General features: G+C 43.7%; 1 protein-coding gene and 1 long non-coding RNA gene across 7 annotated transcripts in view; one reads left to right on the forward strand and one right to left on the reverse strand.

The window, feature by feature from the left end:
- MYO10 (myosin X) overlaps positions 1 to 27,079 on the forward strand; it is a 194,527-nt gene that overhangs the window by 105,896 nt on the left and 61,552 nt on the right. For 5 of the 6 annotated variants that reach the window (XM_072825052.1, XM_072825049.1, XM_072825054.1 and 2 more), the window contains 13 exons: positions 343 to 356; positions 476 to 560; positions 1,386 to 1,489; positions 9,898 to 10,027; positions 11,524 to 11,642; positions 12,621 to 12,767; positions 12,955 to 13,055; positions 13,170 to 13,236; positions 13,757 to 13,849; positions 14,270 to 14,338; positions 14,722 to 14,804; positions 17,325 to 17,433; positions 20,747 to 20,827. In XM_072825052.1, coding sequence (XP_072681153.1) covers positions 343 to 356; positions 476 to 560; positions 1,386 to 1,489; positions 9,898 to 10,027; positions 11,524 to 11,642; positions 12,621 to 12,767; positions 12,955 to 13,055; positions 13,170 to 13,236; positions 13,757 to 13,849; positions 14,270 to 14,338; positions 14,722 to 14,804; positions 17,325 to 17,433; positions 20,747 to 20,827 — 1,202 coding nt within the window. The remainder of the gene's footprint in view (positions 1 to 342; positions 357 to 475; positions 561 to 1,385; positions 1,490 to 9,897; positions 10,028 to 11,523; positions 11,643 to 12,620; positions 12,768 to 12,954; positions 13,056 to 13,169; positions 13,237 to 13,756; positions 13,850 to 14,269; positions 14,339 to 14,721; positions 14,805 to 17,324; positions 17,434 to 20,746; positions 20,828 to 27,079) is intronic. The other variant, XM_072825051.1, reaches the window with a different exon arrangement.
- Positions 23,782 to 26,557, reverse strand: LOC140632739 (uncharacterized). Its single transcript, XR_012030435.1, has 3 exons — positions 25,887 to 26,557; positions 25,570 to 25,693; positions 23,782 to 25,255 (listed from the first exon to the last, which is right to left on the reverse strand). It is a non-coding gene; the product is annotated as an uncharacterized lncRNA (long non-coding RNA).

The following is a 27,079-nucleotide window of genomic DNA, read 5'->3' on the forward strand; positions in this document are numbered from 1 at the left end:
ATATTCTGTGTGTGACCTATTAATTATTCTTTTGGAAACTTCGGATATCATGTTCATAATCTGGAAACGTGGAGTCATCATGAAGCATCAGGTGTTTGCTGTTTGAAATCGATTCTGTTAGATAGTTTGGCACCTCCTAGGAGGCCCATGTGTCCTGTCAGAAAATGGGTTTATGTGAACTAGTCTGTGCTTTGTTGGCTCATGTTTGGCACTGGAAGTCTCAATGCCAAAGGAGCAGGGATTTGTGATGATTTGGGTGACAAAGGATAGAAAATTAAGGACCAATTGAGCATGCCCTATCCTTGTTTTGTTCCTTGACTGGCCATTGCTTTTCACATGAAGATTTATTAGAAAAAGTAAGTAAACATGATTTAATTCACATTTTCTTCTATTGATAATAATTTCTGGAAATTACTGGTTTGTGTTCATGAAATGGAGGAATCGTCTCTGAGAAGAAATCTGATTTATCCCACAGAACCGAGTAGTAAGACAAAACCCCGGGGAAAGGAATTATCACATATTCTATGCACTGCTGGCAGGGCTACAACATGAACAGAGAGGTAAGTGAGTGTGCGACCGGCAGAGAAATACGGACTAGCAACTTGTTTTCCCTGAAAAGCCATCAGTAAGACATCTACTTGGGCTTTGTTGGTATTCTATCCATTGAAATAAGGTGTACGAGAATACTGAAGATGCTGAGGCCATCTCGTTTTATATTATTTTTTAGAGATTTTATTGATTTTATTTGACAGAGGGAGAGCACAAGTAGGCAGAGCAGCAGAGGGCGGGGAACGTGGGACACCCCCGTGAGCAGGGAGCTAGTGGACTAAGTGGGGTTCCATCCCAAGACCCTGGGATCATGACCTGAGGCCAAGGCTCAACCAACTGAGCCACACAGGTGCCCCACGGAGTCCATTTTACAGCCAAATAATGTAGAGGGAAAATCACCAATAGAGAAATGTTAAATTTTTGTTTTTGGATTCTTGGCACTTTTCTAATTTATAGAATATTAATAAAAAATATATAGTGCATATTTTATCTGGTTTACTCTTAAACCATACTCAAATACAGTTAATTTTTAAAAGTGTGATTTTTAAGAGAAAATAATCAAAACAGGATTCTTATTAGTTTTTCAAGAATATTTGCTATACTTATTTTCTTTCTTTAGAGAGCAAAATCAAACCGACTGAGCCACCCAGGCTCTCTTAATTTAAATCCTTTTTATTTTCTCTAAATGATGACTAAGAACTTTTTTTATGTTAACGGGACTGTTAGCATAGAACTATTTACATACTTTATTTTTTTAAAGTTACAAAGTGAGAATTCTTGGATTGTGTCTTATCCTGGCCAAGTACTGATTTTATGTTTTTCTTTGTCTTTTGTAGAAGAATTTTATTTATCTGTACCAGAAAACTACCACTACTTGAGTCAGTCTGGATGTATAGGAGACAAGACAATCAGTGACCAGGAATCTTTCAGGGAAGTGATTGTAAGTTATTTTCTTATTTTCCCCTTATTAAGAGTGACAACCTCAAAAAAGAAAAGTGGAATTTCATTCCTGTTTCAAAAAAAATTTTTTTTAATGAAAATAGAAGTAATTAAATTTGCACCACTGTATGAGAAAAGGTACTTTCTTCTTGTTCCAAATCATGGTAAAGAATGTTCCAAAAAAAAAAAAAACAAAAAAGAATGTTCCAGACTGGAAGAGGATCCTCTTTCTCTGGAAGGTAGATGAATATCCGTGGCATTCGGGATAGGTACATGGTGGGTTAACTTGGAACAGTGTATTAAAATATGTGTGTGTGTGTGTGTGTGTGTGTGTGTATAGATATGTCTATATAGATATATAGATATATCTATATAGACATATCTATATCTATATAGATATATCTTAGGCTTGGCAGTGGAACCTACCAATCTTTCTTTTTTGAACTTTTATGTATATATATATGTACATATGTTTTTATAACAGTTTCTACAGCTAAAAACCTGTCAACCATTAGACCCGGTGACTGTTAGGATCATTCTGACATCCGATTCTGACGACAACAGTAACAGTAGTCACCTTGCAGCTCTGAGCTGTGGATACCTGTGGTCTCTTACAGTTTTCTGATATCACAGGTGTTTGTTCTAAGGAACATTTAGGAAGCCTGGTCATTGAGCGTAACTAACATCCCCCCCATTGGAGGATGGCCAGTAGATTTTGCCAGTGCAATCTCCATTCCTTTGCCAGGATCATTGCTCCAGCATTGGATACGGTGGATCTAGGCTTGATTTCATCATCATACATGACATCGAGCACTTGTTTTATGGACTCAAGTGAGCCACATCTCTTGTTGCTCTTAACCCTGTGAGGGTAAGAACTGTGGCTGTCTTACATTCTACACCTGGGGAGGCTGGTGCCCAGTCTGACCGTACACAGTACCAGACAGAGCCAGTCTAACTCCAGATCCCAGGCTCTAATCCACAAGGCAGGGAGACTGTACCTGCTTCCGGTACAACATCCCAGATTGTCTGTCGAGTTCTTGTCTTCAGAGTTGTCAACAGTTCTGTACTCCACATCCCCATCCATTCTTCTAGATTGTTCAAAAAATGCCTTGTGGAATGATATCAGGGTCTTTTTTTTTTTTTTAAGTGAGTATATATCATACATCCTTTTTCCAGGTCTTAAATTGAAAATGAAATTAAGAACAGCATTGGCTAGAACATCCTCTTCCCCTCTGTCTCCCGTTTATCCTGCATTTATAATGCAGAGCAGTTTCTCTTGCCACATCTCTTTTCTTGAAACCGTCAACAAAACAGCCCCCTGCTGACAGCACCTTTTGCCGAGCACCCTGGACTGCATGGGAATTGGCCCCGAGAATTGGATTTTATGAAATGTTTTTTAAGCATTTTAAGTTTTCTTTCCCAATTTTATTTTGCCCCTGGATTTCTATCACTACTCAGACTTTCTCTCTTCTCAATTCATTCATTATTGTCTTTACTGTGTGTTAGAATAAATATGAAACTCATTTTTGATGAAAAGGGTAAAGAAAGACAGGAATTTTTTTTTCTTCTTTCTTGAAGCTGGAGAACAATGCTTCATGATAGAAGGAACTTGTTGCAGGAGACAGACTCCTAACTGTCCAAGAAGTAGCAGGTCTCCTACCGATTACCTCACTGGCCACTAGGGTGCACTGGGCATCGGGTCCTCTGCTTACCCTGAAAGCGCCGGAGAAGCGACTCTCTTGGCTTTCCTCCGCTTTCCTCTTGGGACTTCGTTTTCTGATTCAGAATTGTTTATTCCTTTTGTTAGCCTTTGGGTAGACTTTTGGGGTGCACCCTGCTTTCATCGTTTGCTAGCTTTTATTATTGAGTTGAAAGAGTAGGTTTTGGCATTTAAAATCTGATCTTACGATGAAAAGATATCCTCTACAAAGGAAGAAAATTGTGCATGACATTGATATAGATGTACACAACAAGCTTACATGTATTCCATTTATAGATTCTTAACTATTTACCTTCTGATTACTTTTTAGTGTCAACCTATTAGAAATGTCAACAAAAAACTAGTGGCTATTTTTTTAAAATCAGGAACATGTAATTATTATTTAACCTTCTGGAAGGTCTAAGCAGTGCAGTCAGAAAAGAAAAAAGAAATGTGTACCTTTTCAGAAAAGAGGAAAATACTCTTTTCTCTAAAAAGTAGGATTTTTCTGTCTTTATTATTATTTTTTTCCTCCCTTTACTTTAACATGCAAGAATCACAGATTGGGGGAATGGCTTCAATAATTTGTCATATCCAGGGCAGCCCGGGTGGCTCAGCAGTTTAGCACCACCTTCAGCCCAGGGCGTGGTCCTGGAGACCCGCGATCAAGTCCCACATTGGGCTCCCTGCATGGAGCCTGCTTCTCCCTCTGCCTGTCTCTCTCTCTCTCATGAATAAATAAAACCTTTAAAAAATAATGATAATATCCATAAAATAAGGTCCATTACGGCAAGCAAAACATACGCTCCAGTATATTTAATGACATGGAAAAACTTATTTTATAATTGAGGGAGATAAGTTGCAATACTAAATAATCTTTTTATTTAAAAAAGCATTTTATGTATAATTTAGGATATGTGATAAATAGCAAGAATATTCTCTCACGAGGCAGAACTCTAGGATTTTATCATTTTGTGTTATATATTTACAGTGAATATATCAGCTTTAAGGATTACATAACTTTGATTACATTCCTAAAATCTCAATTTCTGTAAAATAAATTTCTAGAATCCTGAATATCCTATCAGTACCAGCCAGCCCATTGTTCTGCCTTGTGCAGTACTCCATAACAGGAGTGACACAGGAATGGCGAAAAAGAAACCCTGAAGTCTTCAGGCTGAGGTTGGTTTTATATAGCAACATGTTTGAGCACCTGCTGTGTGCCCGGCACTGTTCTAGGCAGCAAGGAGACTGCAGTAAATAAGCCACAGATCATCCCGGTATTCTGCTAAAGAAGGAAACATGATTGGACTGTATTGTACTGCTGTTTTTAATGTACTTTGTCTCTCAGTATTTTGGTTCTTTAAAAAAGATTTTATTTATTCATGAGAGAAAGAGAGAGAAAGGCAGTGGGAGAAGCAGGCTCTCCATGGAGCAGGACTCTGGGATCATGACCTGAGTCCAAGGCAGATGCTCAACCAACTGAGCCACCCAGGCACCCCTCTCAGTATTTTCTTCCAAAAGCAAATACCACTTAAATCTGCATCTTCGTATTTCAATTGTGTAAAGCTGCTTTTCCCAGTGGTTTGGAGATCAGAGGAAAGGAGCTATATTCCATTAAGACTGAAGGACATTTGTTTGCAGAATATGTTGAAATATTCATAGAAATTCTTTTTTTTTTAAGATTTTATTTATTTGAGAGAGAGAGAGAGAGAGGCAGAGAGAGCACAAGTAGGGTGAGGGGCAGAAGGAAAAGCAGACTCCCTGCTGAGCAGGGGCTCGATTCCAGGCCCCCAGGATCATGACCTGAGCCAAAGGCAGATGCTTAACCGATGGAGCCCCCCAGGTACCCCTCTTGTATACTTCTTTTAAAATTTTTGCTTATTTAATTGAGAATCTGCTTTATGTATTTTTAGAGTTCATCATTGCCACCACTTGGCAGGAATATAAATAAATGCCTGTAAAGTAGCCTGGGTGGCTTTAGGGGACCTGGTTCTTCCTGGTGAATGTATGCTGAGTTTCATAGCCATGTTTTTATGCAGCTATTTCAAGTCAATAGGAGCAACTAATTTATTTTATTGCCTGTATTTGACCCACTAGAATGGTGGCTGATAATATGTGTGTGAAGTAACAGGTGTCTTTGGGTGATAATCTTTTCAGATCTCTTACTCCACAAATGTTGAATGTTTATAGCATGCACGGCTGTGGACCAGGACTGGGGTTTCCGGACGGTATCGGCTTTCCTGGGTATATCGATGGGTTTTTTTTTTTTTAATTTTTATTTATTTATGATAGTCACAGAGAGAGAAAGAGAGAGAGGCAGAGACATAGGCAGAGGGAGAAGCAGGCTCCATGCACCGGGAGCCCGACGTGGGATTCGATCCCGGGTCTCCAGGATCGCACCCTGGGCCAAAGGCAGGCGCCAAACCGCTGCACCACCCAGGGATCCCTATCGATGGGTTTTTAATGGTGTCAGCCCATGTATATGAATGCAGAAATTCATTCCACATGAGTCAGATTTTATTAAGATTTAAATGGCCATCTTTATACCTCAATTTTGCCAAGATGAAAACATCAATCTTTTTCAGTGGTGGAGAACTTGGGAGCATAAGCAAATCTTATAAAACAACATGCTGTTGCCTAATATAACATTACATGATAAATTATTATCGGTTTGTTTACTTGCAGTTTGCTATGCCCAGAATAGCCTCTTTCCCCCCCATTTCAGTGGCACCATTTGTTCAAGATTCATCTGTGGTTCCTTTGCCTTGAATGGCACCTCCACACCTTACAGCCAACTGCCCAAGACCCTAGATGTACCTTTTGGCAGTAAAGCTCCTGAAATTTATCTCACTTTTCTATTCATTTCTAGTATGATGAGCCTGGCTTCCTTTGATTCTTCATGGCTGAGACCAGATCACATATTGTCACCCCTCCCCTTCTCCCCACCCACTTCCCACGTTCCCAGACACCTATCATTTTTTATGTTGCCTAATGAGTGTATTGAATATATTTTATTTTGTTACAGTTTTATTATAACTGAATTTCTGTTTAGTGCTTCTGAACTATACTGAGAACTTCCCAGCATGCTTTTTAAGTCTTGGAGCCGTATTGTTGAGAAAATAAGACCATGATAATAAGCTTTAAAGTGGTTACTCTTGCCCAAGGGACGGAGATTGCTATTGGAGAGATTGTAAGCAGGACAGTAGGACACAAAAGTAGAGGCTCTTGTTGGCAGTTCCGGCGTGCGTGCCCAGGCTGCTGGTAACCGGGGCGGCCGTTAAATGACCCCGTGGTCTGATGAATGCGATTGCTACTTATCAGCACACTCCTAATTCACTTAGAGCTGAGTTGAAAGTAGTTGTATTTATTAACACAGTAAGCACAGTTCGTTTGCTTTCATATCTCCGTATGTAACTTCGGAATGTGTTTTAAGAACTTAACCAAGAATATTTTCATCAGGCATCTCTTGATATTTTTCATTTGATGGCTTGACGTCTTCTGCTACTGCAAACTTATTTTTTTATCTTACTTCCTTTTAGTGTTCTATAAAGTCCAGGTGGTTGACAAACAGTGAAGACTTTCATTTCTATGCTCATCCTATGATGAGCTAAGAATGTTTATAAGTTAATGTTGAGTATTAGGCTTATAGGAGGACTCTCATCACGGAGAGGGAAAATACTAACTTTTGCACAGTGTTGGTTCTTTACAGTTATTTCACTGTTTCATTTGGTCCTTACCACTGTTTTAAGTCTTGAGAATAAGAAGTTATTCTGTACTTCCTAACCATCTTCCTTTACTTTTAACTTTTGGAATAAGTAAATTTCAGCAGTTTTTCCATATATTGTTTTAATAAGCACTAGACTGTAGTTCTTATTCTTGTGTCTGTTTCTCTTTGCGCCTGTAAAATGAGTCTTCTCACCCCTGATTAAATAATTCATGGTGTTTTTATTATTTGTAATCAGATTTATTGAAATGTAATGTATATATAATAAAATGCTACCATTTGAAGTATACATTTGAATGGATTTTGAATTTATTCACCCATGTACCAACAAGCACAATCAAAATAAATAAAATTCAAAAACTTCCTTTGGCCCTTCCAAGCCACCCTTCTCCTAGGAAACCACTGATCTGTTTTCAGGCACAAATCAGTAGATTTGTCTTTTCTAGAAGTTCTTGTAAGTGAAATGATACAGAGTGTATTCTCACGTCTAGCTCCCTTACTCATCTACATCATACATGACTCAGTTCATTCCTTTTTCTAATGAGTAGTATTCCATTGAATAGGCAGCAGTTTGTTTATCCATTCACCCATTAGTATCATAAAAATATTGTCGAAATGTTAAAAGACTTGATGGAACATAATGTTTGTGAGCTTGCTAAAACTAACATCGCAGCTATTTCCAGTACAGTATGTTTATTTCCCAGCCTGGTTTTCTTAATGCAGTTCCTGGCTGGCTCCTTTGGTAGAGCATCCGACTGTTAATCTCCAGGTTGTGAGTACGAGTCTCACATTGGGTATAGGGGTTACTTTTTTAAAAAAAAGTCACAAAAATTTTTTAAAAATTTACTGACTTTTTTCTTTTATAGCAATCACTACATCCAACATGGGGTTTGAACCCATGACCTGGAGATTGCTTCCTTGCATTAGCAACCAAACCAGCCAGGCACTCCACAAAAATACAATTTTAAACTTTTATATAAAGCTATCTCATAAGTCATGTTTCTGTATGATCATAATTTCCTTTAAAAAGTATATACTATTCCAAACTATAGAACTGTTTTAAACTATTGCTATATTCGACTTGTCTGATGATAGGTAGAATTTTTTTCTCTGTGAACATGTTGATATAACACTGCAGTGAATATATTATAGAACTTTATTTCCTGTTGAGATTTTCCTTAGAATGAATTTCCAGCATTGAAATTATGGAAGATTATACAGGAGATTGCTTTTTTCTTTTTATGTCTTTAGAGAGTAATAGCATTGGCTGGATAAGAAGTTGGTGAAGTTTGGGTTCATTGAGCCTGATTTTGAGTCTTAGCTGTACAACCCCGTGAAAGTTATTTAACGTTTCTGAACATTATACATTTATGTACATATGTGGCCAGCACAATACTGTCATGTCATCTTGTTTTCCGGAAAGATTATATTAATCCATGACACCAATGACCAGTGCATAAATGTCCCAGTTTACCAACTTCAGGTTTATCATTCATGAGGGGTTTTTTGTTTTGTTTTGTTTTGTTTTGTTTTGTTTTTGCTAATTTGGTAGAAACGATCTCATATTTTCTTTGATTTGTACACATTTGATTTTTAGGAAGGATTTGCATTTGCTACTATAAGAAATGCCTATTTTATTTTTGATGTTCATGTATCTTTTATTATGGCTAAGCAATTGCTCCTTGCTTCTAATTTTTAAATTGTTTCCCTGCCTATTGTTTTTGCCCTTTGTTTCAACTTTGTTTTTTCCTTGTAAAGAAGTTAAACTTTTCACGTTTTAAATCTCCAGTTGTTTCCTTTTACAATTTCTACGGCTTCAGAGTGTCACATGGTTTCCTTCCTAGTCTCCTAACGTGATTGTCATTGTCACAATTATTACATTGTGGTCCACGTGCTCTTGGTGGGTCATTTTCATCAGTATTGCCAACAATTCTGTCCTTAGTTGGGGGAGAAGGAGGCTTTTTTCTTGACAAGAATGTGGCTTCTAAATCACAATAGAGTGGCACCTGGTGGCTCAAGTTGGTTGAAGTGTAAGCATCCAAGTCTTGATCTTGGCTCTGGTCATGATCTCTCAGGGTCCTGGGATCCAGTCTCCTGTCGGGCTCCATGCTAGGCATGGAGTCTGCTTATGATTCTCTCTTTCCCTCCCCTCCTGACCTCACCCCCCAATCTCTGAAATCAATCAATCAGTCACCATGGAAAATGATCTTAGATGTGATTCAGAAGATCCCTGGCTTCAGTTGTTTAGAGACTTGTATTTGGGAACAAACTTGCTCTCATATAGGTACTTGTTTACTTTTATTTTGCCCTAAACAGCACTTTGGTAACTTCCATTTACTATGGAGAGGAAAAAACAAGATCTTTAAAAATTCTTTGAAGAAATTAAAAGTAGAGATGTGATGCATGTTTAGGGAAGACCGATCTAAATCAATTCATAGATTTTATCAGTATCTATTATAAAAGGAATAGCTCCCATCTACAGAGTTCCTCATGGAGAATCCTTATTCCTCCCACTTGGGTCCCCACTGCATTTAGCCCTTAGGAAGGGCCCTGGAATGTGCACTGGAGCAGTCCCATGAGGCCTTCCCCTTCTCCACCAGCTTATGTGCAAGAAAATAAAGGTTTCTGTTATGCTTCAGTATCTACAGAAAGGGCATTTCTTTACCACCATCCTTACTGTGACTCTCTGACGCAGTTCTCTGGGGGCATAACTGGGAGGCTGGTATGTAATAAGGCAGATATCTCATTTTATTTCATCAACTGGGTGATCTCTCCACATTCGACAGTTCTTTCTGAATATCACCTTCTCTTATGTGTGCCTGTGCCGAGTCTTTATCATTTAAAAGCAAGAGGTCGTGAATCTGTTTTTTGTTTTCTTGCCTTTAGAATAATACCTGACAATTTTATTGAGTAACGGGTTTTTCATTTTCTCTAATATGGAAGGAAAACAACAAAAAATTAAACATAACTTGTTTTCTTTCAGACGGCAATGGAGGTCATGGAGTTCAGCAAGGAAGAAGTCCGGGAGGTCTTGAGGTTGCTTGCTGGTGTCTTACATCTTGGGAACATAGAATTTATCACTGCTGGTGGGGCCCAAGTGTCCTTCAAAACAGGTAAGATGGCTCTCCCCTTTTTCCCTCCTGTGGCTTTGTCCTCATAAGGAACTTAGACCTAAAATGTTTACTCTCTGGCCTCCTATAGAAAGAGCTTTCTGAGTCCTGTATAGAGAAGTATGGAGCTTTGTATTTGATGGGAACTGTCAGATAAGAAAGGATCCGAGCATATGAGGAGTGATTGCTGATTGGGATGGTGGCTGTGTTCTCATTCTCAACCAGGAAAGAGGAGAATAGACCCAATAAAGAAATATGAGCTACAAAGATTAGATGTAGGGAAATGTTGCGGCAGGCAGTTGTGGTGGCGTTGGTGTCCTTTCCCATAGTTCTTGAGTGGTGACCTGGTGTGCTGGGGATGCCCACTGGTTCTCAAGTACAAATGCTTGGTCCATAGTCCAGCTCTGCCACAGGCCGTTGCCTTGAGGTACTGACGATGCCCTACATGAGTGATTTCATATCTATAAAGTCCCTCGGTGATGTGTTGTCAAGATTAAATGAATTAATAATGCACATCGCTATGTCAGTTGTCATTTTCCTGGAATGATTTATGTATTTACTTTTGAAACTTTCTTGATGGAAGCAACATGTGAGGGCATGGAGCCTAGGGTTTGGATATGTTAAAGTTTGAAATGGCTGTAGGTGTGAAGCCAGTGCTGTAGGTCAGTGGTTCTCACATTGGTCCCAGTGCCTCTTAATCATCATAAGACCGTAGAGAACTCCAAAGAGCTTTTGTTTACGGGAGTCATGTCTGTTCATGTTACTGCCTTAGAAATGAAAACTGATTTTGGGGTGCTCGGTGGCTCTGTGGGTTAAGCGACTGCCTTTGGCTCAGGGCATGATCCAGGGTCCTGGGATGGAGCCCTGGGTCAGGCTCCCTCCTGAGCAGGGCGTCTGCTCCTCCCTCTCCCTCTTCCTGCTCCTCCTCCTGCTTTGTGCTATCACCTAAATAAAATCTTTAAAATCTTTAAAAAAATTTACTAATTAATTTTGAAATGATTATAAAAAACCCATTGTGTGTTTACATAAATATCATATTTTTATTTAAAAGACTGCCCAAATAAAAGAAAATTTGCCAGAAGATTGACAGTTGTCTTACATTTTTGCCAACTTTAAAAATACCTGATGTCAGGGAGGACAGCTGGATTCTCTTATCGGCTTCTGCATTTGGTTTGTTGAGATGCCTCATATCACGTAACCACAGGATAAACTCGTCTGTATCATGATGAGGGGATGAGAGTAAAACAGCAAATAGCATCTTAATGTCATTGGAAATAGTTATGACCTTGCAGAGCTGTGGCAGGGTCTCAGGGACACTCTGCCTTGGAGTCTCAGGACCACACGTGGTCCAAGCATCAGGGTCTCTGCTAATTTTACCTAAGGGTAAGTTTAGGAATGTTTTCTGCTTTAACAAGGCACAGTGTGGAGTAGCTCCGGGTCCCCTGGCCCCTCCCTTCTTGGGTCAGTGTATCTACTATTGCCTTGTTCTTCATTTCCAGCCTTGGGCAGGTCTGCAGAGCTACTTGGGCTGGACTCAGCACAGCTCACTGATGCTCTGACGCAGAGATCCATGTTCCTCAGGGGGGAAGAGATCCTCACTCCTCTCACTGTTCAGCAGGTATGTGCACTTTGCCATCAAAGCTTGTTTTAAAAGACACTCCTGGGGAGGTGCCTGGGGGGCTCAGTCGGGTGTCTCAGTTGGTTAAATATCTGCCTTGGGCTCAGGGCGTGACCCTGGGGTCTGGGATCGAGTCCCACATCCACGTCCCCACAGGGAGCCTGCTTCTCCCTGTGCCTCTGCCTCTGTGTGTGTGTGTGTGTCTCAGGAATAAATAAATATTTAAAAAAAAACAACAACAAAAGGACGGGTCTGATGGAGATTTCCTGAGTTTGGGGTCCTGACATACTATTTTCTGTTCTTGGAGGATGCATTCATTTGTGTGTGTTTCCTCCTCTGTAAGACAGGGATGATTATCCTACCTAATTCATAGGATACTTGTGAGGATGATAAATACATGCCGGTGACCTAAGTACTAAAGAAACATGAGATTTAATAATTTATTGTCATTACTATGTATCAGGACTTAGTTTTGCTCCTGCAACTGCCTTGAGCTAATCCTATGTGCCGGCCCACCCAATATCCGTTTCTTGATTCATAAGTAAAAATGCTGACCATGCCACGGGGAAAACTTTTCTGTGTACAAAGTAGATTAAGAGAAGATGATCATGGGAGAACTCCGGCCTTAATTATGGTCTTAAGCCCGACAAAATCGAAGTTGTATGTGTTGGTTCAGATCCTTTCCTGTAACTCAACATAAATACTTGAGTTTGAGAGCTTGATAGTTAAGGGAGCCTTCAGCGCATCCCACCGTGAAGTGAGTGAGCAAGCTCCAGGATACCCGTTCCTGGGACATCTGGGTTTTCTTTTTTTTTTTTTTTTTTTTCATCTGGGTTTTCCTAGATGGTCCTGATTAGCTTGATATTGGGTACACAGGTGTTACTCCTGTTGAGTACCTGGGGGTGGGGGGCAGGGATGGACGTGGCTGCCTGGGTCTGTGGTCAGCGGGACACGGTGGTGGCATCTCCTCTCCCCCAGGCAGAGGACAGCAGAGACTCCCTGGCCATGGCACTTTATGCACGCTGCTTTGAGTGGGTGATTAAGAAGATCAACAGCAGGATCAAAGGCAAAGATGACTTTAAATCTATTGGCATTCTTGACATCTTTGGATTTGAGAACTTCGAGGTATGCTTCTGAGGAGTGGGGTGCATGAGTTCTTTTCTATCCGCTTAACTGGCTCAGCTGAAATCTATTCAAATAAATGTTGATATTTTTCTCCACAGATTTTTTTCTTTTCCTTTTCTTCATCTTCATATGTAGTAGGAAGAGCACTAAAGATACTTGTTGAATGGTTCCCTCCTCCCCCCCTTAGGTTAATCACTTCGAACAGTTCAATATAAACTATGCAAATGAGAAACTTCAGGAATATTTCAACAAACATATTTTTTCTCTGGAGCAACTAGAATATAGCAGGTAAGTGCTCATAGAGTTTCGCCTCTAAATATTTTTTTTTTTAATCAGCCACTAAATTAGATAGTTTTAAAGCTCTATTTTATTATAACTCAGACCTTTTAAATCTTGCTACAGGGAGGGATTGGTGTGGGAAGACATTGACTGGATAGACAATGGTGAATGCTTGGACCTGATTGAGAAGGTAACCTTGCTGATGCATCGTGGCCCTGTCCCGAGGCTGTCCCGCTGGGCTGATTCATATTTATGGGAACAAACTAGCTTGTGCAAACATGCACATCAAAGATGTGAATGCGGGGAACACAATGGACCATTTGCAAACATACATGCAAATGTGCAAAGTTGAATTTAGATACTTGGCTGCTTCAACTTATTGTTTCATCGGACTCCATATTTTAGAATCAAGTGTGTAAACCGGCTCCACTTAGACTTTAGTCAGCCCTCAGAGCTTTGCCAGCATCACTGGTACACTGGCCGCTTGTGGTTTTGTCCACAAAATTGTGGTGGGTTCCATGTTTCCATGTTTATATGGAGTTTAAATGCGTTGGATGTGTTTATGGTGTCATTCTGAATTTAAACCAAGAAATTGCTATGTCTTTCCCTTTGATGCTTACTTGAGAGAGAGGGAAGGGGGAAGGAGCTCTGAACTATTTTGAGGCATGTGGTCAACTTTTAATTCATTTAACCTCTTTTCTGTCTTTTAGAAACTTGGTCTCCTCGCCCTTATCAATGAAGAAAGCCATTTCCCCCAAGCCACAGACAGCACATTATTGGAGAAGTTGCATAGTCAACATGCTGTACGTCCAAACAGGCCAATTCTTAATGGTGTCTGAGTAGCACATCTGTGGCATCAGATACACCTAAGATCTTTCAGTGCTGATGGCTCTGCTGTGCCTCCCATGTGTAACTTTTTTCTCAAACCAGAGTGCTCTCTTCCAGTTGCTAGAACGAAATTGAAATTAGTGAAAGGCATAGACTTGGGGCTGCTTGTCAGAAGGTGCCCAAGTTTAGTTTATGAGTATAGAGTTCAGCTCACTACTGAGGTGACAAGACAAGACCTACTTGGTTTTGATCGAGCGTATCACGGGCTCTGCCCTAAACCTCTGATGTGTGGCGGGTTTTGAGATTGTTTTCACTATGTGTTGTGGTGAATTCTCTCGGCAAGTCCGTGCAAATCATTAAGTGAAATTAGGTGTTTGTATTTGTTTCTTTATTAGAATAACCACTTTTACGTGAAACCCAGAGTTGCGGTCAACAATTTTGGAGTGAAACACTATGCTGGAGAGGTAACTTCCTAATTAAGATCCTTCCTGGGTGCCCGGGGAGCTCAGTAGTTGAGCGTCTGCCTTCGGCTCAGGGCATGACCCCAGGGTCCTGGGATCGAGTCCCACATCAGGCTCCCTGCATGGAGCCTGCTTCTCCCTCTGCCTATGTCTGTGCCTCTCTCTCTGTGTCTCTCATGAATAAATAAAATCTTTAGAAAAAAATTCCTACTGCTATTCCCATGTGGTATTTAGAAAAATAGTAATTTCAGAAACCATCCATAAATGTATCAAAATGACTCCTTTTCATGGGTCTGGCTTTTAAAGGAGATGCTTATGACTAGAACCTATTCTTTTGATCAATTGTACCATTTATCATTTGTCTTTTTTTTTTTTAAAAAAACCAGGTGCAATATGATGTCCGGGGCATCTTGGAGAAAAACAGAGATACCTTCAGAGATGATCTTCTCAACTTGTTAAGAGAAAGCCGGTATGTCAATCTCCTTTCCAAGATGTCATCAGCAAGCAAAGTGTCATTTGTGCAAATGCTTTTAATTTACAAACATAGAAGAAAATAATACTTTTCATGGGCAATATTTCCTTAATAAAATGACCAAAGTATGGAAAGTAATAAGAGTAGCAGTGACTACCATTTAATGTGGTGCCATAAGAACAGTGTATCCGTGTGTCAGGTATGACTTAGCCTGATGCGCAGATGGAGAGACTCATTTTTGGGGCAGTGACAAGCCTTGGCCAAGGACCCACAGCTAGTTTGGATTTGCTCTGCCTGGCTCCAGAACCCAAGATCTTAACCAGGATGACCTCTTTTCTTCACAACAAGCTTAGAGCTCTGTGTTAGATTGGTTTCAGCCTTGTGTGTGTAGGACGCGTGTGTCTCTAAAGTATGTCAGAAAAAATGAACAGGTGTCAGTTCAGCTAAGATTACAACCTTACATGTTAGTTCATCCATTCGTGAATCATAAATTCACACGGTTAGCTCAGTAGTTGGTCGGTGTCGCTGTTTGCGGGACAGCCCTATTATAAGGTGGGAGACTGACTGTGAGAGAAAGGGAGGGAATAGCCCTTGGGGTAGAACTTTCCATCCATACTTGTTTCAGAACCACTGTGAATCTGTAACAGAAACAAATGTTTATTATCCAGGGAAGGAAAGCAGCACAATGATGAAAAACCCTAAGATTTTTAGGAATGTAAGTGTCTTGTGACCACCTGGTCACACAGCTCTGAATCGGGGTGAAGGAAGCCCACCTACACATCAGCTTAGGACCTTAAAACTGGAAGATATTTAGATTTGTTTTGACTTTCCTGTGTGGAGATTCCCTATTTACAGCACTGTCAGCTGTTTTTATCTTTAGATGAGTTTTCAGATCTTAAAAACAGGGACGTTCAGGGGCAGCGGGCTGACTCAGTAGAGCATGTGACTCCTGATCTCGGGGTCCTGAGTTCAAGTCCTATGTTGAGGGTAGAGCTTACTTTTAAAAAAAAAAAGTTCAGAAAATGATAATGGTGATGCTTTAAAAATACCATAGCATGCTCTCTATCAGCAAGTTCTTGGTGGTTAGATTTTAAAGGATAACATTTACAAATGACCTTGATGTTACATGGATGCCTTTCGCAGTGAAGAGAGGACAGGTATGGAGGTCAGCAAGGCGGTCACCTCTGTCATAACATGGGGTGATTTTGTGACTGGAGTGGAGAAGTTTCTGTTTCGGTCCGGGTTTCTCTCTGCAAAAATGTGAGGGGCCTGGGCTGTCGCTTGCTCTGCTCTTTCACCTTTGACATCTGTGACATGTTAATGGAAACAGAGTTTTTCTCCAAAGTGCTCAAAGCACAGTTAGAGAACTTCAGAGGGTGAGCCCGAAACAGCAACCTACAAGGGAAATGGAGGAGGGATGGGGACAGCGAGCGGTAGTGGGGCACCTTGATGGTGCCGCCTCTGGAGGGGCCGATGCCCAGAACTTGTCCCCTCCCTGCCTCACCTGCTCTGGGGCTGGGGGAGCCAGCTGCCCCCTACTTCCCAGCCCATGGCTGTAGCATCTTCCATGCAAGAAACACAGGAAGTTATTGAGAAACTTTTTACTTTTTATTAGTAGTGGCAATTTTTAAAAAAGATTTTATGTATTTGACAGAAGGCACAAGCAGGAAGAGCAGGAGAGGGAGAAGCAGGCTCCCCCTGAGCAGGGAGCCTGATGTGGGGCTCCACCCTAGGACCCCAGGGTCATGACCTGAGCCCAAGGCAGAAGCTTAACTGACTGAGCCTCCCAGGTGCCCCCGTAATCGCAATTTTTTTTTTAAGATTTTATTTATTCATTCATGACAGACACACAGAGAGAGAGGCAGAGACAGACAAAGAGAGAAGCAGGCTCCATGCAGGGAGCCTGATGTGGGACTTGATCCCGGGTCTCCAGGATCACACCCCGGGCTGAAGGCGGCACTAAACCACTGGGCTACTGGGGCTGCCCCGTAATCACAATTTTATAGAACTTTTTAGTAATAACATAAATTCTAAAATTTGAGAAATGAGGCTAAGTCCAGCATCTACCCAAGTCACGTAGCTCAGAAGGGATGGAGGCAAGATGAAGCCTAGTGTGCTCTACTGCAGAGGAGCCCCTTTCCCTGTTAACTGGTTGGATCTTTGAGACACTGTGAGGTGTGCAGAACACCCCTGTCCTTCAGGCAAACGTCAAGGCTGCAGGAGCATAGGTGCACTCTGCAAACACTGTGCTCCCAAGGGGCACGTCACCCCAGGGTACACTCACCCCAAGCCACTTCCCTTCTGCGAGACTCCAGTGCTCAGAAGGTGGCCACAGCTTGCTTTTCAGTGCCTAAAGCTCCTTGGCCATGGTGGCTCTGAAATCTTCGGAAGGCGTCTTTGCTCCTCCTGGACTCAGGGTGTTACCTTCAGTGGGAAAATGCTTTCTAATTACAGTAATCCGGCGCCTGGTAATTGGGTGTGCGCCCCTCACGGCCCTCCTGCTCTTTGCTCACACAGATTCGACTTCATCTATGACCTGTTTGAACACGTTTCAAGCCGCAATAACCAGGATACCTTGAAATGTGGCAGCAAACATCGACGGCCCACAGTCAGCTCACAGTTCAAGGTTAGTCTGCGTGGCTGGCGCTCTCATGAATCTACGGTTGCTGTGACTTTAGGAATTGAAAACAGGAACTGGGGGTATGTGAGGTCTGTGAAGGTGTTTATTTTTTTCTCTTTTATGTTACCAGGCAGTGCTTTTATTTTTTTATTTTTTTTTAATTTATTTTTTATTGGTGTTCAATTTACTAACATACAGAATAACCCCCAGTGCCCGTCACCCATTCACTCCCACCCCCCGCCCTCCTCCCCTTCTACCACCCCTAGTTCGTTTCCCAGAGTTAGCAGTCTTTACGTTCTGTCTCCCTTTCTGATATTTCCTACTCATTTCTTCCCCCTTCCCTTATATTCCCTTTCACTATTATTTATATTCCCCAAATGAATGAGAACGTATAATGTTTGTCCTTCTCCGACTGCCTTACTTCACTCAGCATAATACCCTCCAGTTCCATCCACGTTGAAGCAAATGGTGGGTATTTGTCATTTCTAATAGCTGAGTAATATTCCATTGTATACATAAACCACATCTTCTTTATCCATTCATCTTTCGTTGGACACCGAGGCTCCTTCCACAGTTTGGCTATCGTGGCCATTGCTGCTAGAAACATCGGGGTGCAGGTGTCCCGGCGTTTCACTGTATCTGAATCTTTGGGGTAAATCCCCAGCAGGGCAATTGCTGGGTCGTAGGGCAGGGCTATTTTTAACTCTTTGAGGAACCTCCACACAGTTTTCCAGAGTGGCTGCACCAGTTCACATTCCCACCAACAGTGTAAGAGGGTTCCCTTTTCTCCGCATCCTCTCCAACATTGGTTGTTTCCTGTCTTGTTAATTTTCCCCATTCTCACTGGTGTGAGGTGGTATCTCATTGTGGTTTTGATTTGTATTTCCCCGATGGCAAGTGATGCAGAGCATTTTCTCATGTGCATGTTGGCCATGTCTATGTCTTCCTCTGTGAGATTTCTGTTCATGTCTTTTGCCCTTTTCATGATTGGATTGTTTGTTTCTTTGGTCCAGGCAGTGCTTTTAAAATACACTTTTTCTGGGTCAGATGAAAATGTGTAGATTTTTTTTTTTTTTTTTTTGGTCTTGTTAAAAATAAATAGCTACTTATCTAAGTCGAAGGACTCGTGGGCCATTTGGGATCACTTTGATGTGTATGGAGAGGCTTGTATGAATAGAAGTATATCTCTTCTCATGTTTGGATTTTTGTGTTTTTCCCAGGTATGTTTACAGTATCATAACTGGGAATAATGACTGAATAAGTGCCTATTTAAATAAGAACAGAGTCACTTACCTTGTCCAGATACCTAGAATTCAGGGTAAATCAGGACCCTTTTTATTTGCATTTTAAATATGTAATCATTTTAGAATAGAGGTGGAGCACACAAAAACCATTTTCTGAACCTAATTGTTTTAGCCCAAAGTAACAAATGCTAATAGGAAGAGAACTAGAAGCATGTCACTCATAGACATTTATTAAATCTGCCTCCAAGGGGTCTCTGATTTAGTTATTCAGAGCAGGATGCATCTGGCGGGGTGGTGAGGGCCATCGGTCGTACAGCGTAGCTGGCGATGCACCGGGTACGCGGTGCTGGATCGTGCGACGGGAAGGACAGGTTTGACCCAGAGAGGCTGTAATAAAAATCGCTGCCACTTACTGTGTACTTATTCTGTGCCAGGCATTGGGCTAATCGCTTCACGTACGCTGTCTTGTTCCTTTCTCCCGGAATCTTAGAAGTGCTTATTACGCCCATTATACAGGCGAGGAAACTAAAGTTTAGAGAGATGAAGATTCACGACTGAAGCTAGGACTTGAACGAGCCTGTCTGACTCTAAAGCCTAGATACGGAGTCTTCCAGTTGTTACATTACCTTTTTCTAGGATGGCGGTGCCTGGAATTGCCCCGGAAGGCTTTGTGGATGCTTGAGGATTAAATTGCACTAAGAATCAAGGGAATGGCAGAGAGTGGGCAGGCCTTCCAGGTCGAGAGACCAGGCAGGAGAAGGAGTCCTGAGACAGGAATGTCGGGCCCTGTCTCTGGACGGCTGTGGCCAGGGGGCCCACTGACGGGATGCCTCGTATGGAGTTAGTACCACGATATGTGAAGAGCCTTGCAGACCAGGCCATTCTGTCATCGCTGAGAAGTCCCCAGGCTTCCAAAGCACAGAAGGAACTCATCAGTGCTGTGCTGTAGGCAACCTGGTCCTATGGTGGTTTACAGGAGACTTACAGGCACATCAACTGCAACACGAGAACTTTATTTACATTCTGATTTCCAAGAACAGATCATTTTTTTAATAAAGAGATTTATGTATTAGAGAGAGAGAGAGATTGCGCTCACAGGACGGGGCAGAGGGGAGGGAGGGGGTCCTGCTGAGCGCGGACCCTGTGATCATGACCTGATCCCAAACTGAGAGTTGGACCCTTAGCCCACTGAGCCACCCAGGTGGGCCACTTGAAAAATGATGAAAGAGCACACCACTTGAAAGAGCACGCCACTTGAAAAATGATGAAATTTGAGACACTTGATTTAATTCGAAATCTGAGACAGTTGCTTCTTTTAATATTGGGATTAAGGAATTCCTGTTTAAGCTTTTTGGGGTAATGCTGTAGCGGTGGTCCACACGTCTGAAAGTATAGAGCCTTTAATAACACACTGAAATCTTGAGGGAGGAACTAATACGCTGTCTGGGATTTGCTTTCCTATGAGGGACGGGTGTAGTATGTACACAGACGGGGATGGGATAAGATGAGATTAGCAATGAGCCCAAGCTGGTGATGAGTGCTCCTCATACGCTCTGTCTGCCTGGGGAGATGTTACAAATTCTTCACAACTACCACGACAGCAAATCTTAAAAAATTAAAAAAAAAAAAAAAAGCAAGCAGTATCTTAGAAGATTGATCTGCCTGGTGAGGTGAGGGTGAGAGACTGGGGAATACGTTCCATCAAAATGACGGAAATAATGAATTAGAAAAAACTCGCAAGGGGGAGAGTGCAGGTTTTGTGTATGTAACATCAAAATAACCTTGGTTTGTTCTTTTGCTGGTTAACACATGTTTTTGTTTTTAATGACCCTATTTCAAGGAAGTGACAAATGAGCTTCGCATTCTGTGAAATGATTTCAGTGACTACGAATTGTTATGTCTTGGCTTTATTTTATATTAGAACGATGACGGTAAAGATTAAAAAGTCTTACTACTCCTGTAGATTTATATTGGTCTTTATTCCTGTTTCTGATCAGTGCCTAGAATGCTGAGAAATCTAAAGAAGGACACATGGTAAGAGACTAAATCAACATATACTTTTTCCTTTCTAACAGGACTCACTGCATTCCTTAATGGCCACGCTAAGCTCCTCTAATCCTTTCTTTGTTCGCTGTATCAAGCCCAACACGCAGAAGGTAAGATTTGCAGCAGTGTCAGACTGAGGCTGGGTCTTTAGGGATACCACCTCCTGGGGCACTTTCTCTAAAGTCCTTTCATCATAGAGGGTTCGAAGTATATAGGACATTATTATAACCTAACATTAAATGAAAAAAAAATTGCCATTGTCTCTTGGGCCTATTTGTCTGCTTCTGAATGATGCCATTCAGCTTTAGAGAAATCTAATTTAAGAGGAAGTGCTGTGGTTTTTTTTGTTTGTTTGTTTGTTTTTTTTTTTAAGGATTTGGTTTGAAGTTCTTGGGCAGGCTTCTATTATGGAAGACATACTTGGTGTATGTTTTGTGGTTGACTTCTTTCTTCATTTTGTTAAACACGACAGAGAGTCTGTACTCTGAATAGCAGTGCTGACGTTTAAGTGCTCTGACCAGGTGGTCATGCCTGATTTGAGAACCCCCGAAAGGCCTTCGTCGTAGTCGTCGTCGTCGTCGTCGTAGGGTAGGCTCTGCGAGTTTAGCTCCTTCATGCCATGGCCCAACTGGAAACAATAGGACTGTTGCAAGACGCTATCTAAACAAAGAATTCAGTACTGAGTGTATGTAGTTGCTGAACCCAAGACTAAATGGGCAGCCTGCCCTCAAATGTTGTTGAGAAATGGAAATTATCTTGATTTGGGACATAGCAGCTCTTAGGAACCTCCCTGAGAATGTCCCTGGCCTCTCATGTCAAAAAACTGCTATCCTCCTAAGCCTTGAGAGGAGGAAACTGTCAGAACCGTTTGCTGTGAGACTTGTGTCGCATTCTGGTAACTTTGCTGAGGCTACATCTTTTATCTTGTCTACTAGTTGCTCGTGACTTTAATACTAGCGATTTCCCATTTTTAGTTTAAACATGCTTCTAAGAAGTGCAATATTGGACTCTGTCTTCTAGCAGGAGGCAAAAGTGGATGCTTTCTCAAACCAAGGGTAACCTGTGAAGTTTGCTAGCTTACCCTGAGCTCTGATGGTGGGAATTTGGTATTTGTATGGCATAGAGCGGCCGGGATTGGTCCTGTGGAGAAGATCGACGCCTCTGTTCTGGTAGCTTAAAAGAGTAGCTCATCGTTCCATTTCCCAAATTTCCATCCAGATGTCTTAGATTATCACAAAAAAAAAAAATGGCAGCATAAACAGTATGTAGTTTTTGGACATAATGTAGGAAAGTACTGGTTAAAGCATGATGATATACCATGTCAGCTGGTTTATGTTTCACGTTATAATCTCAGTGGGCAGTATTTACAGCACAAGTGGGCTTCAAGCTTTGGGTCTACACTCAGAGGAGCTGTTTGGTTACTTTCTCTCAATGGTGTTAATAATATCATATTTCATTCTTCAGACATGCCATTTTTCCCCCCCACATTTTAAGGACTTGGGTATTGGAGGGCATTTTACAGCTTTTGGTGAGCCAGAGTTAACTGAGAGATCTCCTGTCTTAGGGGTGTGTAACCCGATCCTGCAGGTGTAGAGGCACTGGTATCTTAGATTTGGTGAACCGGGGACCTGCCATGCCAGTACTGTTATGGGGATAGGAATCTAAAACTCAGTGCCTCGTGTATTTTTCTTTCTCAGGTGGCATAAGAGTTTTCCCTTTATTTATTTTTAAAAGATTTTATTTATTCATAAGAGACACAGAGAGGCAGAGATACAGGCAGAGGAAGGAGGAGCAGGCTCCCTGCAGGGAGGCTGATGTGGGACTTGATCCCAGGACCCTGGAGTCACGCCCTGAGCCAAAGGCAGGCGCTCAACCACTGAGCCACCCAGGGATCCAAGAGTTTTCCCTTTAAATTGTAATAGCTTCTGAAATTAGGCCTGCTGCAAAGCTCTTCAGCAGGCAGCAGAATCTTGAAGAAATCACCTCTTTTGATGTTTATTTTTTTCCTTACTGGGATGTGACTGGGCCTAATTGCTCTGGTTTTTCCATTTAAAGAAATGAGACAGCCCAACCTCCTAGTTCATATGTACGGCTTACAGTCTCCCCGTGGCCTGACCTATGGCAGACACTAATTACTGATCACCAAGAGAGGGGCCGTAGGAGACTCTGGAGAAACATCTTGGTACCATTTTAAATGCAGCCAGAAAGTAAAGGCACAGACACGTGAACCCAGTCATCTGAGGCTCAAGATGTGGGTGTGATTTGAAGTGTGAAGATGCTAATTAGAATATGGAAATAGTTAATTATGACTTGCTTAGCATTCATTTGGTTCCACAGAAAACATCAGATGTTACTGGTGATGACGTTCTCTGAAATGTATGTAAACAACACTCCTTTGGAGTTTATTGCAAGTTTTCTTTTGTCCAGCGATCAGTGCTTCTAGAAATTTCACAGGGAAAATCTTACCTGCAGTCACCCCATGGATGAGGAGTGTATACTTCTGGCTCAAAGGGATGACACTGTCTCTCTCTCTCATATCCTTTTCCAGTCATTTGCTCATCAGGGGACCCTGAGAGGTGGTATTCAAACTTGCATGTACATGGGTATTTTGTGCATCGTTCAGGAAGATGGATTGTGGGTTTGGGCAAGTTCTAGAGGTTTTTTGTTTTTTTGTTTTTTGGTTTTTGTTTTTTTTGACGGTTCTATGACCAGAGGGATAGAAATAGTGGCTTAAAAGCCTGTGGCTTAAAGAAGTGTGGCCTTGGAGAAAGTGAAAAACCAGCTTTGAGCTTTTAGGAGCATGTCCAGCACATCCAAGGCTCCCATGGTGGCTTTGTGAGTGTGAGCACAGCTCAGTGGGCCTCAGCTTGTAGGACAGGCTGCCTCCCTCCTTGGTAAGTGTGTGAAGCTCAGAGCTGGGTGCTTGGGCCTAAAGCATCTAGAAGTCCTTTGTTGGAAATATCACGGGATTTTTGTGTTTTGCTTTGAAAAGCAAGTGCAAGCCGGGAGAATAGAGTGGAAATGCTAGAACCTTCTGGCAACCCAGCTGTAACAATAATGGACTTTTTTTTAGGAACAGCAGGTTGTGGTTTAAAAGGCATTTCACCTGCGTTAAGAAGTTCTGGTGCTAAGTTATGAGGCAAATTTTATTTATTTATTTTTTATTTTTTATTGGTGTTCAATTTGCCAACATTATAGCATAACCCCCAGTGCTCATCCCATCAAGTGCCCCCCTCATGCCCATCACCCAGTCCCCCCCAACCCCCGCCCACATCCCTTTCCACCACCCCTTGTTCATTTCCCAGAGTTAGGAGTCTCTCATGTTCTGTCTCCCTTTCTGATATTTCTCACTCATTTTTTCTATGAGGCAAATTTTAAAGAGCCTGCCTGTCAACACAATGGAATACTACTCAGCCATAAAAAAGATTGAAACCTTGCCATCTGCAAAGACAGGAATGGAGCTGGAAGGTATTAGGCTAAGCGAAGTAAGTCAGTTGGAGAAAGACGAGCACCATGCGATTTCACTCGTGTGTGGAGTCTCATAAGCAAAACCTATGAGCAAAGGTAAGAAAGTGAGAGAGAGGCAAACCAAGAAACAGGCTCTTAGCTTGTGGACAACAGACCGAATGTCGACAGAGGGGAGGGGGGCTGCGCAGGCGGATGTGCCGGGGATGTGGGAAATGCTCCATCACTACACTAGACGCCTGCGGCTAATGCCATGCTGGATGTTAACTAGGCTGGAATTAAAATAAAGGCTTAATAATAGAAAAAGAAATAAAAAAGCCTACGTCTCCATAGGGGCTAGCGTGCGGTCACTTCTTCCCCTTACATGGCACCGCAAGATGGCCTCTTCCTCACCTGAGACTGTTGGAGTTGACAGAGGGCAGACTTCTCCACAAGGTGTAGCCTGTTGGCTTTGTTCTGTCCTGATTTGTTTGGCGGTACTAGCTTGTGGCCTGAAGTGCCTGAGGTGTGGAACCCACCCCAGGAGATGTCCCCAACAAAGGAAACCTGCTTTGCTTCATCAGAATGTCTCCCCAAGGGTGTCCCATGGCCTGTGATCTCTCCCCACCTGGTGTTTTAGCAAATGAGTTCTAGTCAGAAAAGTCTGTCATTAACATTCCTCAGGAACACCCTGAGGATGCTGAGGATGCGCAGGAGGAGGAAACACACTGCTAAACATTGGGAAGGCCTTGGGGCTGTGAGCGCTGGCTGCCTGCAGTTCCCAGCCTCCAGTTCCCAGCCTCCGTGTGGGGAGGGCCAGGCTGCACTCCCCGGACAGGAGCTGGGCCTGGCCGAACCCTCCTCTCCGTCCCTCCCCTCCAGGAGGTTTGATGTGAGGAGCCCTTGGGTGGTGGGGGGGAGGGACACATCCTCAATTCCCACAGCATCCTCTTCAAGCTTTCAGCTCAACCCTACGGTGTCGTGGAAGATTCCTCCTGGAAGATTCCATGGGTCTCCTCCAAGGAGGCAGGCCCTGGGTCACCTGGATCACGCTGAGGCTTTGGGCTGCTGCAGGAGGGCTTCTGGCAGAGGTGCTGCGTGGAGTGACATTTATTGGGGTGGGGTGGGGTGAGGACAGGGATGTCCCGAGGGGGATCCCCCTCCAAGTCTCTGAGCGCCCCTCCCAACCCCCCGCCCCGCCGCACTCATGCTGGCTGGAAACCAGCATACAAAGCAGGAGCCTGGAGCTGGAGCAGGGGTTGGCCCATCTGTGGTGGCCTTGTCCCAAAGCCCCATCTGTGGTCCAGGGACACATCAGCCTTCTCACACGGCGGCCTTTGAAAGACCTGCGCGGATGCCCGGCCTGCCCACCTGTGCCCCCTCCGCCAAGTGTTCACGGTCCACTCACTGTATGATGGACATTTTCTCAAGTCAGATCTCGTCAGAACAGGACTGTTGCTGCTGCGCCCAGCGGCACAGTGCTGACCATGAGGTCTCTGTGGCCCAGGACCCCATGCAAACGATCCCGTTCTCTGTGGGAGAAACACGGAAGGTGTGTGGGAGATGCGAAAGCGAAAGGGTCATAAGCATCAGGGAGCCAAGGATGTCTAGGGCTCTGCGGACTGGCAACCCCTGGCCACCTGCCTGCGTTGGGCTGGTCTCAGTGCCTGGGGAGGTGACCCGCGTGCCCCCCGCTGCTGGAGCGTGCCCAAGGGGCGCCAGGACCTTGTGTGTCGCTTCTTGTCTCATTCATGGCCACCACGCTTCCCTCCTGCGGCGGGAGTGCCCACTGCCTGCACCCTTGACTTCTGAGAGCATCTCACACAGACGCCACAGCCAGGCAGCTTCACCTTTTCAGGAAATCTCAGCCAAGGAAGCATTCCAGCGACCATTCTTCTCCCCAACAACACAATCCCGAAAGAGCCCTCCTGGTCACTTGAAGCCTGTTTACCACGTTGCCACGGCAGCGGCTCTGGATAAAGGGCCCGGAGGGGCCCAGGCAGTGGAGGGGCGCGGTTCCCAGGGCCTGCTTTCCAAGGTCGCAGCTGGTTGCCCCATTCTGTCCCTTGGCTTTTTCATTGTTTAAAGTACTAGGCCATCTTTGAAAGGTGTGTGTGGGGGGGTGCCTGGAGAGGTCTTCACACCCCGGTCGGGGCCGGAGGTGCGTGTGGGCTCCGCCCGTGGGGCTGCCCTCAGCGAGTGCCCCGCCGCCAGGCGTGCGGGGCCGGCCTCCGCTCTGTAGAATGAGTGGGACTCAGGCAGGCAGAGCCCAGGCCCCACGCAGGAGCCCGGGAAGGCCGGCAAGCTGAACAAAGCCCGCGTGGGCACCGTAGCCTTGGACGCCAGACACCAGCAGGCGCGGGCTGCCAGAGAGGCAGCAGCCCGGCGGCGGCAAGCCCAAGGTAGGAGCCTGTCCCCTCGTCGGCAGGTGGCATGGCCTTGGCAGGTCGTTTGGGCAAGCTGTGTGGGGGAAGCGCTGCCAGCCGGCTGCTGCCTCCACCCCCCTGGGCGACAGGGCCCTTCGGGTCCCAGCGGGTGGCGGAGTGCTGCTCGCCTCCACGCCTCCATGGAGGACCTGGTTGGATGCGAGCTTTGGCAGCCACAGGTGGTTTTCATTGGGAATTTGCCTTTTATAGGAAAACTCCTGTTTGGGGTCGGGTGGGCGGGGGCGCGGCTCACGGTGGCCCCTTGAGGCCTTTCCCTTTAGAAGTTGGTGCCGGCCTGCAGCGCTCCCTTGCTCTGCGCTCCGCGTGCGCCTGTGAAGGACCTCTGCCTGACTAGAAGCCCTTCTTTTTAAAAACGTATCATAAACTGGTTCGTCGACCGAGGTGGAGTCGGAGGAGGCCTGGAGCCGCCTGGGCGCCTGCGGCTGGTCACACAGGCGGCCACAGCTCTGCAAGCTGCCGGGAGACCCGACG

The sequence above is a fragment of the Canis lupus genome, chromosome 4, assembly GCF_048164855.1.
Source record: "Canis lupus baileyi chromosome 4, mCanLup2.hap1, whole genome shotgun sequence".
Taxonomy (NCBI): domain Eukaryota; kingdom Metazoa; phylum Chordata; class Mammalia; order Carnivora; family Canidae; genus Canis; species Canis lupus.